This window comes from Porites lutea, chromosome 1 (assembly GCF_958299795.1).
Source record: "Porites lutea chromosome 1, jaPorLute2.1, whole genome shotgun sequence".
NCBI lineage: Eukaryota > Metazoa > Cnidaria > Anthozoa > Scleractinia > Poritidae > Porites > Porites lutea.
This window is the reverse complement of record NC_133201.1, coordinates 35,562,345-35,578,382: the sequence shown is the minus strand read 5'-3', so window position 1 is coordinate 35,578,382 and position 16,038 is coordinate 35,562,345. Positions and strand designations below refer to the sequence as shown.

The 16,038-nt window shown below is 38.3% G+C and overlaps 1 protein-coding gene across 1 annotated transcript; it reads right to left on the bottom strand.

Moving 5' to 3' along the window:
* Nucleotides 1-406: 406 nt before the first annotated feature.
* Nucleotides 407-9,472, bottom strand: LOC140949162 (uncharacterized). Its single transcript, XM_073398394.1, has 3 exons — nucleotides 9,221-9,472; nucleotides 4,071-4,388; nucleotides 407-764 (listed from the first exon to the last, which is right to left on the bottom strand). The coding sequence occupies exons 1-3, from the start codon at nucleotides 9,294-9,296 to the stop codon at nucleotides 448-450; spliced, it is 711 nt and encodes a 236-aa protein (XP_073254495.1). The 5' UTR covers nucleotides 9,297-9,472; the 3' UTR covers nucleotides 407-447.
* Nucleotides 9,473-16,038: the final 6,566 nt, after the last annotated feature.

The window sequence follows — 16,038 nt, the reverse complement described above, 5'->3', positions numbered from 1 at the left end:
AGCGATATTTAAAAAATAGGTCTTCATCTTTGATTTAAAAGTTGTTAATTTGTCAATAGATTTAATGTCGTCGCGTAGCTGATTCCAAAGGTCAAGGACGGAGATGGCGAGCGCCCTGACGCCATTTAACATTTAACATTTAACATGAGGACTTGTTATAATCAGTCTGGGCTAAAAGTAAAAAATTTGGGTTGGTGACATAACAATGCCCCTATCACTGAAAACAATAGGTAGTGCAGGTTATAGGGACCAATGAAATAAGAGGTTTGGATGGGTGCAGGTCAATCGTAGGTGATGTGTAGAGAAGGTAGAGGACTGGGCCTAACACGGAGCCTTGGGGTATGCCGAAATTCAATTCATGCGATAAGGACTTACCGCATAATCAAAATAAAATATATATATATATATATATAAAAAAAGGAGAAATCTAAAAACTGATATTGCATTTCACCCATCGATGAAATGTTGCAGCGTTTCAAAAATGAACCGAAGGCTGGAGATGAAGACCACGACCAGGCAAAAAGGACGATAAAGAAATACAGCGTGGCTGCCTCCTAGGACAGTCAATGCAGGATCTACATCCACTTCATCAGAAATATTGCAAGCCATTGGACGACGTCTCCTCCAAGTTTTAATTGGTTTCCCTGTAGCCGTAGTATCGTTTGGAAATTTTGGTACTTCAGTGACTTTAGTAGTCATTTTTGGTCGTGTGGGAGGAGGATGTGTCAAGCAACTAAGGCGCGTTGTTGTGGATACACCCTTATCTGCAAATATAAAAAATAAAAGTTATATTAATATTTAAGCAAACAAGAAAGCCATTATATTGTTGCCCTTATAAAATAAAGTTTTAACATCTGAGTAATTTCGTGCTTTGAATTCATAATGTTTTTATTAATTTTCATTGTACGTGAATCACAGATGAACCAGCAACGTTTCAAGTGTATTTTATTAAATAAATGTTATTTGAAATCTAAGATTCTTTTAAAAGGATTGTTTATTGTTTATTTTTTCCTCCATTCATTTATTTTACAAGCCATTTATATTGTATTACAAGATTTGAAGATGAAGATGCTATTTGTAGAATTAAATATCAGGTTACAACCACTATGTCGACCGATATCTCGGTCGACATTACCCACAGTAAACAAGATCCGGATATAGTTAAACTAATTACTTGCCCTTTGATTAAATTACAGTTTTATTTAGGTTAAAAGGATCATTCATATTTGGCAAACTTACCCATATTAATGATGATGAGGATAATAATACTAATAATGATAATAATAACAATTTTATTCAATTAAAAATATGTGCATAATTTACCGAAATATTTGAAGTAAGAATTAAGTACTACACAACATTAAGATTTATATAAATCATACAAATACAATCACTGTGTCAATAACGATTTCTCAAATACATTCCTTGCGGATCAGATGCGATCAATAACTCTCACAGGCAGTCCAGAGTTTTAAATTAAGTCATTACAAAAGAGAACTACCCGTCTCTGATATTAAAAAGAAACAAGATAAAAATAAAATCTCTTATTCCTAAATTCTTAATTCTTTAAAAAGTCCCTGAAAAAAAAAAAAAACAAACAAAGAATAATTCGGGCAGGCTCGAATATTTTCGATCTGTACATCTTAGTCAACAAAGTCTAGCTGTTTTCATCTGGATCTTGAGCCTCTCAAGCATTATTTGAGATCAGCTCCACAAGTCTGTTGTGGTACTTAACACACTCATCCGCCATTCCACCTGTGGTCGTGAAAACTAGGGGAGTGAACGTTCCCTGTTCGATCTCCATTACTCTTTCCGCATACTGCCACTTCTCGCTCTCATGCATCTTGTAGATCTGCTTAGGAGTCAAGTCTTTGTAAGAGTCTGCATTAGGGTGACACACCTTAACGTCGAAGAATGCAGATCTCTGTCTGTCCCAAAAACCTCGAGCATGAATATCCAAACGGGCATCAGAGGCTTTGTTAGCGCCATGATTTAATGTCTCCCCAGTGACCTCCTGAAGGACCAGCTCTACTTCCACATCATTACAGACCATCCTTAGCGTCTCTGCTTCCGAGTCGCACAGTTCATCATGGCGCTGGATAATGAACTCGCCGCGCCGACACACCATTGCGTGATCCACGCTAAATTGAACACCGCATGCTCAGATCATAGGCGTGTCATATATTTCTCAGTAGCACCGTAACTTGGTTGCATCTCTAAATCCTTCTTATTCAGATTGCAATCCAGCTCTTTCAGGGGAATCACGGTCAGCCAATTTGAGGATTCCTTCTCTGTAGCTAACTCAACAGCTCGCTTAGCTTTTGTCGGCAGGGAGTTCTTTGCCTGCTTTAGCCTCTCGCTTAGACAGTCGTCTTTTTGTTTTCGTTTCTCAGTTTCAGTGTTCGAATTTCTGAGGCATCTGGAGGCTGGCGCCCTTGCTCAACAATTCGTCTCACGAGCGGATTAGTAACTTTGATTGAAGCCTTGTATTCAGAAGATGAGGTCACTACAGGATCTGTAAATCCAAGACGTCCCATGCGCACCGGGAGACCAAAGTGGTCGTGCTCTACTTTAGTGACTAATAATAGCAAAAATAATGATGATGACAAAGACCTTATACAGTACACCCACCAGCTGGCTCCTCGCCAAAACCACAAATTTTTACATAGTACATCTCTGATCCTGTCAATTCAAATTAATACAACCAAGCGCAACGTAACAAAGGCGTGAAAACAAAATTATAATATAGACTTAAATTAAAACAAACTGATTATATTTATAATTTCATCATAACTAACTACTAGAACAATTTACGATGCTAGTGTTCCAGTGATGTGTACGTTCCATATAAAGTGCTCTTAAAATCTGTCCCAAGCAACTAAGTGGATTGATGGCCCTCTCCTTTACAGTGGCTGTCCAACATTAATTTAATAGGTGATATCTTCCGCTTAGTCTTCTACGCATTGAGAGCCAAGTTGTTATCAGCTTACTAGAGATAGAAGGGTTCAGTTCCGCAGCAGAATTCCTTAGCAAAATGCGAAAAAAAGGCTGTATCATCTGCCTATTGGTAGCATGGACTTTGGCAGGTCGGCCACGTATAAGTTAACATGCGTAGCATCCAAGCACTTGCTACGCAAGCTACTTATAAGTTGAGGGTGAGGTAGCCCAGTTTAGAACCCCGCGGGACACCAAAGTCTGCAGACGAAAGACTGGATTTCCTGGCTTCTATCTGAAAAAACTGGTGCCAGTCGGAGAGATAACAAAGCAAACATCTCAGAAAGCTGTCGGCGAATCCAACGAGTGTAGTTTAGCTGGCCGTATTGAAGGCCGTAAAACAATCAGCTCAGACTAACATCATCACTACACCTCTCTCCATTGCTCGTGAGAGATCATTGCAAGTCAGCGAGAGAACCTTTCCCTCAGAGTTTCCCGTCTTTAAGGTGGCTTGTACTAGTTTTCTTGCGTACTAGTTTATCGCGCGTGCGCATTCCACAACTAATAAACTAATATATTTTTTTTTATATTTTTTTATTTCTTTACTGATTAAGTGTACATAACATTTATACAGCTATTTCGAGAAAGGTTGTCGGACACAAGTCAAGCAACAATCCCGAAAGGTATTGTGGGTGGTTTTGAGTCCACTCATTTGAAAGAATGGCACGAGAGGCCATGGACGTATGTTTGCGAGCGCTAAAGGAAAGCAACAAAAGTAGGTTCGACAGCTACCGTGTCAGCAACAGTGTATTGATCATATCCCATATTACCTTTCGGGATTGTCGCGTGCACATTTTTTCCGACAACCTTTCTCGAAAAAGCAGTATATACAAGGTGGAAAAACAATAGAGCACAAGTCCCCTATATGGTTAAACCACATTTAACCACACTTAATCTTCTTCGCTACATTTCGTGGTTTGGATCATGTTTACCAAAAGTTACTTTTTATTTATAGAGTCCAAGAAATCTGAAAAGTTAGAGTCAATTTAAATTTAAACAAAGTATCTACTCTAAACAGAAATTTGAGTGCGTTAGGTCGATAACGTGTATAATGCAGCACGCTAACGTTAACGTACCTTCTATGCAGTCGTATAAAACCACAAAAGGTATGTTGATTCTCAGGTTTCTGCACGGGAGATAAAAGCCGAGGTAAGTATCATGAGCCACATGAATGCTGCAATCGGCTTTTCCATCGCAGCTCTTCATAAAGGCGCAAGCCAGACAGTCTTTCTCATCTCTGGTAGCTTGACACTGATCATTCTTGTTGAGTAAACTTCCATTCTCATTGCCACAGTCAAAATTTGCGAGCTGCCCGACCTTGACATTAATGATATGGACAACAGAATTGTCGGCATCGCAGCTGATATTCGCCACGTGATTCTCGCACACATACTCTGTAAAAACACATGGAAATGAGTATAATAAACAATTGTTGGATGAGGTGATTGTGATATCGGGAAAAATCAAGGTCGAGGTTAGTGTTATCAGCTGAGCCGAAGGCCGATACTGATAACACTTACCGAAACCTTGATTATTCCGGATATCACCCAACGAATCTAATAATCGTTTTACTGTACATTGTTATAAAATGAATAACGACAAAAACACCGTCGCACGGAACCGATTTGACCTTGCTCTTGGAAATCATGCATTGCGCGCGCAAACTACAGATGAGTTAGTTATCTGCTTGCAGATACCGTAAAATTCCGAAAATAAGCCCCGGGGCTTATATTTTTCAAAGGCCCTTTTTGACGGGCTTATATTCGGAGGGGCGTATGTACGGATAGCTTGTACTGGGAAGGAAATTTACCACTTTTGCTTCATGTTACTTCGTATTCGAGGACAATTTCCAATTACAAGCCCCCCGGGGGGGCTTATATTCGGAGGGGTGATTTAACGGAGGGTTTTTACGTTACGATTTTGGGGGCTTATATTTGTAGGGGCTTATTTTCGGAATCTTACGGTAACTAACTAGTATATAGGTTGCGCTGATTTCCAAAATTAACTGTAGGCTCTTAGGCTGCGTGCAAACGGACCCAACAACTCCCATCATTGTTGCGCCAACAATGTTGGGAGTTGTTGCATGCGTGTTGGCAGTAGTGTGCAAACGGATGCAACAACTCCCAACATATGTTCGGACCTGCAGTGCATCGTGGGAAGGATACAACCTATAAGTCTTTGTAAACCATGCGTAATGAGCGTGCGTGGCCCCAACAATGTTGGAAGAGCTGTGCAAACGAATACAACATTGTTGCCCTACACTTCGGCGATCATGGAACAAAAGAAATGTTGGGAGTTGTTGGCTGAAAAGTTCGACCGGTTTCAAACTTTGCGCAACAACACGCAACAACATGCAACAGGGTGTGCAAACGGACGCAACACGTAACATCCAACAATGTTGGGAGTTGTTGGCCAACAATGTTGCGTCCGTTTGCACGCAGCCTTAGCCAATTAGAATATAGATAGTAAGTACAAAGTATAATAATTTACATAATCACTAAAATGAATTATGAAAGAACTGTATGACCATGCATCTGCAGCATGTAGTGCTCAATACGATAACAATTTGAAGTTGAAATATCTGTCTCCAAGCAAAGGTGATTCAATGGACGAATGATTAGACAGATAGTAGAACACTCAGAGAATCTACATATGGGAATTTTTTATCCTTGACAAATGCAAAGCCATTTTCTTAAGTCGAAAATTAGAAGGGTTTGTTTGGGGAAAACAACTCTTATCACCCAGTCATGATTGGGCAACCCGTCAACCAACGGAGCGAACGAGAGAGAGACCCTGGTTGGGTCTGGTCACGTGGCTCCAGAACAAAATTAATTCCGAGGAAGGAAGTCCTATGTCTTTCAGCGTTTTTGTTTGGTTCGTTTTCACCTTTTTTTTGCAAGAGCAAGATAGATTTGCTAAGCCTACAACTATAACTGAAATTTGGGAAATTTCTGCCTAAACAGAATTATCACCAGATAAACAAGCCAATCACCCGCACGGAAGGAATAAAAACACTCGCGTTGTCGCAGTTTAACCGATGACACCAATCACTAAAATCTACGATCTTGAGTTCTACACAAGCGTGTTTATTTATTGAAGGGAAAATGTATGTTAAATTTGCATTGAAAGTATCAATGTTTGTCGGCGACAGCGGTTGGTAAACCTCCCAAATCAGTACATGCAAAACCTACACCATTAGCGGTGACAAAACATATCAGTTACGTTGAGAGCAGAGAATTCATTTTACTTTCACGTTTAAAATAATATGTCAACTCTAATGACTTAACGGAGAACTATAGTCTGAAATGTCAGCTTTCTCCAACCCCTAAGCTTTTTTATGATGCGGCAAAAAAACGTATCGCTTTTACTGGTTAACACAGATAAAAAAAAAAAAAAAGATTATTTAGTACGTGCATTTCAGGAAAGGATGACCAAAACGTGACACTGAAGACAACAGGAAATAGTATATAGTACAAACAGAGACAAAACCGACAACATAACCCAGTGATAACCCTCCAAGCGAAAGGCTTTCTTGTATGTGGTCCATATGAAAACTTTATTTAAAAACAAATGCAGCTCAGTGATTTCTTGAAATCCTCTAAAGCATACCTAACCCTCCAAAAATTAAATAAGGAACAATAAACGGTCAGAAGTCGTGCAAGCTACATTTTTTAACAAAGAAGCTTACGACTATCCTGTTGATTTTAACGACGACAAAAGAACAACATAGGTCAACACGAAGCCGTAGACAAAAATTCACCCCTCCAAGATTCTGTTTACCTCTTTTCATTTCAAACATCAAACTAACAGCTGAACTGAGTCCGGGAGGCGTATTCTTTCTTCCAGCGCTTCGTCCTGTTTGATTTATTTTCGAGGTCGGTGATCAGAGGACGGAACCGCTTGATACATCTTTTCGACGCCCTTTGAAACTGCATAATCTTTGTCTTGAAAATACATACATAAGTGGCCTCCACAACATAGAAATGGCAATACAAATCTAGTGCGTTTCGATAGGAATACAACTGCCTAAAATAGTTTTGACTGCGCAAGTGGTGAATCCGCGATTTCTTTGCAACATCCGATAAACATCCAGATATTCTTCGGGAAGTTCCGCTTTCTCTGTCAAAGGATTCGGCGTTCAAGGTTTTGTCTTGACTAGTCCAGGAACCGATGAAAAACATGGTACACAGTCTCATGGCTGCACTTTTCACTGACCTGTCTTCGCGTTGTAGAGACAAATCCAATCAGTGCGAGAGACTGACGTGTTTTAGTATCCCGGGTTCCAAAAAAAACAGTTTTATTTATATAGGACACTAGCCTGCGAAAACATCCGTTTCTCCTCGCTCTTCGCCGCTGGAGACGTTTCGCGCGGAGGAACGTCTGCGACTCAGCGACAGAAATTCCATACTGATGACGTAAAATATGTCCAGAATCCAGTCAGAAGCCCTGATTGGTCGACGGAGTAGTTACATTGTTTTAGCTATTGTTTACGAATGACAGACAAAAGACAAAAAGGTCACAAAGGTCAAATGTAAACGTGATGAATCTCTAACAAAACAGTCAATATTTGTGGAATATAGTCTTCTCTACAACAAGCATTTGAGTTTTGCTGTACACAGGCTGGTTTTGCTGGAGCTCGTTCGCAGATGAACACAACACTTTACCAAAATTGATCAGGAGAAACCTAAAACTGAATAAATTTACATTTGGAACCCCACGACCACCGGATTTATTAAGTAAACATTGATTTGCGTCGTCAGTATGGAATTTCTGTCGCTGAGTCGCAGAAGTTCCTCCGCGCGAAACGTCCCCAGCGGCGAAGAGCGAGGAGAAACGGTTGCTTTCGCAGGCCAATAGGACACCTTTCATAAATACGGCAGTATTTCTTTTTATCTTATTTAATTTTGGGTTTGTTTTGTTTCGTTTTTTGTTGTTGTTGCGTCACAACATTTTTGTTATATTTCACGCACACACAGGATACTTTTATTTTATTGAAATATTGTCTGAATTCATTATTCTAGACTGTGATGCGTGTGTTTTGACCTGAACAATTTATCTCTCCATCTATCGATTCTGGGTTGTTAATTTATTTTTTAATTCTGCCGACCAAAAACCATTTTCACCATACCTAATTTGCATAGACTACAAAGGAGGTACACTCTTTTTTTTCTATAAGAATATATTTTATAAGAATATCGAGGCTGAAATTTGCGAAATCTTAAGAATACTTTAAGAGTAAACTCCAGGCTGAGATTTTGAAAAGGATATAATTTCCTGTGGTGAAAATCTGTAAATACAATACAAATATACCTTTTCAATTTATTCCTTTCTTTAAACGGCAAAGTTAGTTAACTTTATTTAACAAAACTATAATTGATACCTTAATATATTCTAATTCGGAAATGTCATAAGCTATTATTAAGAATAATACAAGAATATTTACAGCCTAAAATCGGCGAAAAAGTAAGAATATTCAGCCTGGCCCTGGAAAACAACATTCTTATAAAAAAAAAAAAAGAGTGTGTTCAGATGCTGTGGCTTTTCAGGAACTTGCATTTCGTCAGCTGAGCACAAAAACAAAAGTTTTGTGGCGTAACTGCTATTTTTATCATGATGATTTTATTTTTTCGGCACTTTTAATTTGTACTTTGTTCAAAATTCCCAAAAGATTCTTCCCATTTTACGGAGAGTAACACTGTAAGCGACGGGTGAAGAAAAATATGAAACTGGTTGTACTAAAGTCAAGCAAGCTTACGGCTGACCCAAGGGGGGGGGTACTCTCCTATATGAGCCATATTGGTATGTGCCGCCCCAAAGGGTAGGGGTTTTGCGCCGTTTTGATCTGTAAACGGGTAAAGACTTTGCCTATTTTGGCCTGGAATCGGGTATGGTTTTCAAGGGGAATTAAGGGAGTGTATGAACGAATTTAGTGTTTCAATTCCCAATGAATAAAAAAGAAAGAAAAATATGCGAATTCCAAATGGATTTTAAGAAATACTTTTTTTGCTCCGCTAATCTAAGTAACGACGCCATAAATTCTTGGAGGCCAAGTCTGAACGCGGGTCTGAAAAATGACAGGTTTAGTCTGAAATAAGGTCAGGATTTGGAGAACCCGGCGGCACACCCCCACCAAGAATTCCCAGGAGTACCCCCCGGAACGGCTGAAAACGTTTCTTGATAAAGAAATTATAGTAAATCTTACCACATCCGTTATAAATACATGTACCTGCCTTTGGAAAAAATAGTGAGTTCCTCTTCGGTATTTCGCATCTCTGGCCTTTGCATGGAACAGTTAACAACATCGCGATACCCTGACAAAAGCCAGACAAGAGACGGCATAATTCACCGTACACTGTGTTAGCGCTATGGAGGTTAAACAGTCGTGGAGAGCTTGGTTGATTTGAAAAGTGTCGAAGGGGACAAAGATTGTTAAGTTCCTTTTTGACAACATTGGTTACATGCTTTGACCGGAGCTTGATCGATGTCTTTTCAAATTTAATGTTATTATCACCACGAAGTTAATAACGTAAAAGCGTTTTCACCCGGTTAAATATTCAAACTTCTCTAAAATCATTATTCGTTCATTTAATGATGATGGCTTTCAAGTCCAGGCGGTTTGCGTCACGACCCACAAAAGTTCATCGGTAAAATTGTTGCTGTGCCTCATTTCAATCGTAACACGGTCGAGTTCGCAGTTCCAGGGATCAAAACACTGCTTCCTTTTCTCAAAAACATTACGGAAGAGAGCGATTTGGAGGATTTTCAAGATCTCATAGTGGCCTTACATGCTTGCTATTAGCTTCATAAGGCAATTTCAATAAGTTTGTATCGCGATCGATTCGGGGACGATCGAAGGTGCGATCTAGCCGATTTTAAGCGACGATTTTCTGCTTCTCAGAAGAGCACTGTTTGGTTTATATGTATATTTTTTATCTCAGAGTGAAAAAGATCTGTAGTTCATACCTGGATTTGCTTAACTAAAAAAAATTCGTCCACTAGTAGAGTTTATATATTTGATGGACTTTATTACCGCCAGGGAGGGGGAGCGCGAGCAAACAGCAAGGTGAGAAATCGTCTCTCAAACAATTTTATTTTCATCGAAAAGTTTATATTATTTTGCAAACAGTGCCCGTTTGTAATCCTTATGGGCAAATAAATCTTCTATCAGGCAAGGGGAAAACAGATCGATTCTGTTATAAACCTAACCTCGCAGTTTTAAAAATCCTGTATGTTGGCTAGATCTTGGATAATGGTTTTGTGTTTTGGTAGACATTTGGGATCACTCACCGTTTCTGGGAACCGAGTCATCTTTCTACCGACGCTCAAAAAAACCATAACCAGACAGAATCCCAGAAGTAGTCAGGGTTGTTTGTGAGGGACATTTGTTTTGCGAACTGTGTTGACGAGTTTTTTTTTTTTTTTTTTTCAATCATTTGAAATGTTCAGTCTATTATTAATGACATTTATTGCCAATCCATTGTTCTTATTATTATATTTATATTTAATTATTTATTATTGTTCTCATTTCATTTAGTATAATTATATTGTCAGCCTTCTTGCCTGCCAATTTTGTAACCTGAATGATAATGGTGTTGATGGTTTTCTCCATTTTATTTCAAGATCACCAGTTTAATGCAACTAACTGCAGGCATAAACATTCATGCGCTTTCTCTCCTTGCGTTCAAATTTATTTTTCCACCTTCTAATGCTTACAAAAGACTATTCATAAAGGGAGAGAGAGAGTACTAACGGTTATGGGAGTCCCGAAAATATTGAGAATGAGTTAGAGTCACTATTTAAAAGAGCTGTGTCGCCAAATTTACAGCCAAATTGAGTGAAACATAAAAAATTAATTGCTCAAAACATGAAAAAGCGGGTATAAATAACAAAACAATAACATGTGGAGTAGAGGAACGGATGGAGAAAGTTGAAAAACATTTAGACAGAAATCAGGAAGGTTTTTATCTATTGCTTCTGTACCAGAGAATATCTGTGAGATATGGGTCTGACATTGTCCGCGGATTAGGATCTCCCTTTTTTTCCTATCACAATACACTTTATACAGGTGTTTATAAGAATATCGAGCTGAAGAATATGTTAAGACCAAACCCCCGGCTGAGACTTTGAGAAAGATAAAATTTTGTGGTTTAAAACCTGTAAATACAATACAATTATATATCTTCAACTTACTCCATTCTCCAAACGGTGAAACTTGCAACAAAATGAAACTGAAAAATTACCCTTACTATAATATATAAAATCCCAATCTATTCAGTTTCTACTATCAGGTCATGGGCTTTCCTCGTCGCATTTGTGAATTAAACTCAGGATAGACGCATAGACGGTATAATTTGTTTTTCCTTTATTTAGCACTAAGCTTGCCTTAAATTTAAAAAAAATGTAACCCTACTTTTTAAGTAAGTTCATCGGCAAGTTAAAATTAGCCAAGAACCTAATGGGGAAAGCTCTTTCGCCATGATACTGATAATGTATTTAAATTAATACATTTTCTAATTTATTTGACGATGATCCTACAGATGGCATTAGTTGTGCATGCGAAAACTATGATGTAAACTTTGCAAAATTCCCACTTCAAATCAGAAACGCATTATACTGTTGTAATCATGAAAGGCAACTGGCAAAATGTCAAATTTGAACTCTTAGGGCCTTTTTTCATGAAGGTGGGGGGATCCCAGGAAGGTGAGGTAACCCGCCTGCCCATATCATCTCTCATTTTAATTTGATTAACAATAGAAAGCAACAGGACTAAAGGTTGCAGCAAGAGCAGCAAGTGAGAGCAGAAAAGCTAAAACACGTGGTTTGCCAACATTTTTCTTGTTCACGTGTTAAACGGGTAGTAAGATTGCATGTAGAGGAGGGTTCTTTTCTAACCCCACCCAAGCGGGTTACCCCACCTACCTCGGGTCCCCCACCTTCTTGTACTGTCAAACTCAGAAAAAGGTGCACGCCTGGAAATTTTCGCGCGCGCCCGGTACTTTGAGGGAAAAAGAAAACAAGCTTAGCAACTCGACAAATAGTGTATAACACAATCTAGGAATCAGTCGTCATCCAAACGAAAAACAACGACGGTCAAAGCTGTTGGCTCATTGCAAAGTGGAAAAAATGGAACTGTTTCCTTGTGTAGACTAATTAGATCATTTAAGCGCACATTTTGTTCATTTGTCTATTCCATCTGATTGGCAATTTAATCTGATTGGCAATCAACTGCCATGCTTTCAGCACTAACAGGACAGTACGCGCGCACTTAAATGGCCTTTTTTTCACTGCTTGGAATTTCTTGTGTTTTGATTTAAAAATAGAGCCTTATATTATCACAAATTTTGTTAAAGTTAAGATTAATCGGTAGGAGAACTTCACGTAGTCTAATTCGGTCTGTAATCATACTAAACAATTATTGGATGAGGTTTTTGTGATAATCAAGGTCGAAGTAAAAATCATACACCGTAGTCATACATGACATGATTACCCGTGACGTCGTGTGTAGATGACGTCCCAAGCGCTGCTTTCGAAATCTCACTGCACGCTTTCGGCCAATCACAAATGAGATAGGGAGTTGAATGTACAATAACAGACCAAATTGGACTCCACTCTGTCCTCTTCCTATTAAAAATTAAACACTTAAGAAATCGAAAATTAAAAACTGCAAAGCATCATTCTTTGCCCACCTCATTCTTTGACTTCTTCCTCCTTTTACGTTTCTTCTTTGTTTTTTCTTTGTTTTCCCCTATGAAAAATAAAAAATTTAATTTACATCGCCATATTTAACCGCCAAGGCCCGGGTTGTTTCCAAACCAGCTTTCTGGTTTGGAAAATTCAAGCGGAGTGCTTAACGGCTCTTTTGCGTGTTCTTGCCTTATTCTCAAGTCATTTGGGCTTGTACGTTTGATAAATATAATGATGACTGTCCTATGAAAGGGGTTATAGGTCACTACCGCTATAAAAAATTACTGTAATTTAATAATCTAAAGTACCAGTAAATATTGATTTTCGAGACTGCGTATGGTAGGTGTGCATCACATTAAAATACTTAAGAGTGAAAGAAGGAAACCCTGGGCACGAAGTACAGAAACTGATTTCTTTCTTTTTTTTTTTTTTGATAAAACGCTCATTTCGCGGCCTAAGCACTTATACTGTGATCATCAATCAACAACAACAACGTAAACAAAAACAATATTCTAACGAATATGCTATTTTTTTGCACGGAAGAGAAAGAAAAAAATTCTAGCAACAAATTCCCAGTAACATGTACTGTACCTTTTTCTGTGACACCTGCTTCCCCTTTTGGCCTCTTTGCCTCAGGTGGACCTTAATGTTTAATACCAAAAAAAAATTACTATCACCAAAAACTACATATTCAGTTTCTTTACTAGGTAACGTTGGCATTTTTAAAAAACGTTGTTATGGTGAGGAAAATGGTTTGACTTGTTTTGTTGTACTGTGGGAATGACAGTCAAAGGTATACAGAAAGTTGAATTAACTTAATTCCATACCTACACCTCCCATGGCATCATCATCCTTTCTTTCTTCTGCAAAGTCATTTAAATAGACAATATAAGAAAAAAGTCCAAAGAAAATCAAGTAACCTGAATTTTTAATATACACGTAACATAATGATAAAGAAATTTAATGTGCATGAGTAGACTGTTCAAATTCAGCTCCAAACGAAATATCAAACGACAATTAAATGGCTCATTGACTTTTATGAATCTTCATCTATTGACAACCTGTTTAATATTATTGATCTAGGATTGCTTTAAACTAAGCAAGCTCTGAGCTGGGTCACTAAGAACTTTGTAATTTATCACGGAGTCTGTTCGAGTCATTTTATGCATGGGACTTGAAGATTTCATTAATTTCCACGTCACCACTTCATATCACGTATACAAACGTCATCTTTGGAAGTCTTACCGGGTAAGGTTGAGTACAAATCCTCAGTGCCTTTTGGCAATGATCCTCTTAAGGAAACCTGTGAAAAACAAGGACGCAACATCAGCCTACTGTACACACTGCGTAGTTTCTATGTGATGTTTCTTAATCTAAACATAAATTGGACCAATACTGGAAGGCTTTCTAATATATCACATGATACTGTTGTAATCATGAAAAGCAAGGTGCTAAATTTCAAATTTGCTATTACTATTACTTCACTATAACTATTATTATTATTAATTTAAATATTACATTTTTTGTCCAAAGAACAGTCAACGTGCATAGGGGAAGACAATTCAGAGACTTTTCTGAGTACAGTGGTGCTGTATTCCATAGGCCTTAGAGCAATAATAATTACCTCAGAATCAAGTTCTAAGCAGAGAATTCCTCCACCCCCCCCCCCCCCCCCTCCCCCCTCGGTTTGGAGTGCAAATCTGGAATGGAGTGAAAATCTGGAGTGCAAAGAAGTCCGTGATCAGTTTTTCGAAAACCTCATATTTTCGGTACATTTTCTGTAATTTTGATACTAACTTTAATTGAATTTGAATTTAAAATTAAGCTGCTATCCGTTTTATCGGGTTAATTGCCCATAAAAGTAAGGTGTCCTTCTGGCGCAAGGTGATTGTATGAGAAAAATATTTTTAAGATTTTACTAGTAGCACGGGTAACGAAGAAGTTCGATTTCATAACCTGTGATGGTATGTCCAGAGATATAACAAGATTTTAGTGTTTACTGCCATGAATAAACGCTATAGTAGTGTTTCATAAAACCAAACAAACTCAGAGGACAACACGGTGCCACAATCATTATCATCACCACCATCATTATTATTGTTACTCTTATTATGGCACTAAAACTCAGGGACCTAGGTGACCTAGAGAGTTAATTGGCAAGTTCGCACGCGGTCCATATGGTCTTAAAAACTTCACACAAAATAAAGTTTTTGCTTTCGTTTAACACATTTGCCCAGGAGCCGCCCGTAATCGCAGGTGCGGATCCACATCGCTTCTTCCACTTGTGATGTCATCAGGTTTTGTCCGCTAACTTGTGCAGAGTGAAGAGATCTTTTAAACATTCAGTCAAGGGCGCAAGACAAAAAATAAAAAATAACCATGTTACATTGACCGGAAAATTTCCGTAAAAATCTTTTTCTTACCCACCTTAAGCTAAGGCTTTCTCGCATTCTGATTGAGTATAACGTATTTTCTCGATCCCGGCGTTTACAGTAAAAACCTGCGTATAAGAGCTTAAGTTTTTCCAAGCTAGGCTGAGAAGGTTCTTATAAAAATGTTGCTTTCTGGGAATTTTTTTTGTTATTTTTAAAGGTAAATAAGGTGTTTACATTGGTGGGTGTGGCCTATATTTTGGGCCTATTGTTGGTTGCACGCATAATCAAGAGAGAATGAGCTTAGATCATTCTCTCTTGGCATAATATGTTACGGCAAATCCCTTATCACGTGAACGTAGGTCTACAAGTAGAAGTACATGTTAATTGTCTCATTAAAAGGAATTTAACTTCACTCTCTTGCTTCAATTTACTGACTGGTAGAGCTTGTTCTATTATTTTGCACAAATTGGCTACTCTTTGCAAATACCGTAAAATAAGTCCCGCGGCTTATATTTTTCAAAGGCCCTTTTTGAGCGGCTTATGGAGGGGTTAATCTTCGGATTAGCTTATCTATGAGGGGAAATTTGCGTTTCAAACATCCATTGGGCTAACCTTAAAGTTGGGAGTAAATTTACCGTTTTTCTTTGTTTTACTTTGTATTTGAGGGAAACTTCCAAGTACAAGACCCTTAAGGGGATGGGGGGCTTATATTTGGAAGGGTTATTTAACGGAGAGTTTTTTGCGTTATGACTTTGGGTGGGTTATATGTCGAAGGGTTTTTACGTGGAGGGGTTTATTTTCGGAATTTTACGGTGTGTCGCAACTGATATAGAAATCATGAGGAGTAAATTTTTAGCAAAGATGGTGAGTGCCAAATTTGCATACCAAAACACAGGTCCTGTTTGCCATATATTACTCCTCAGTATTTATATATTTGCGACATATTTACAAGGAGCAAATTTGTGCAAATCCATTTCAAAAAAAG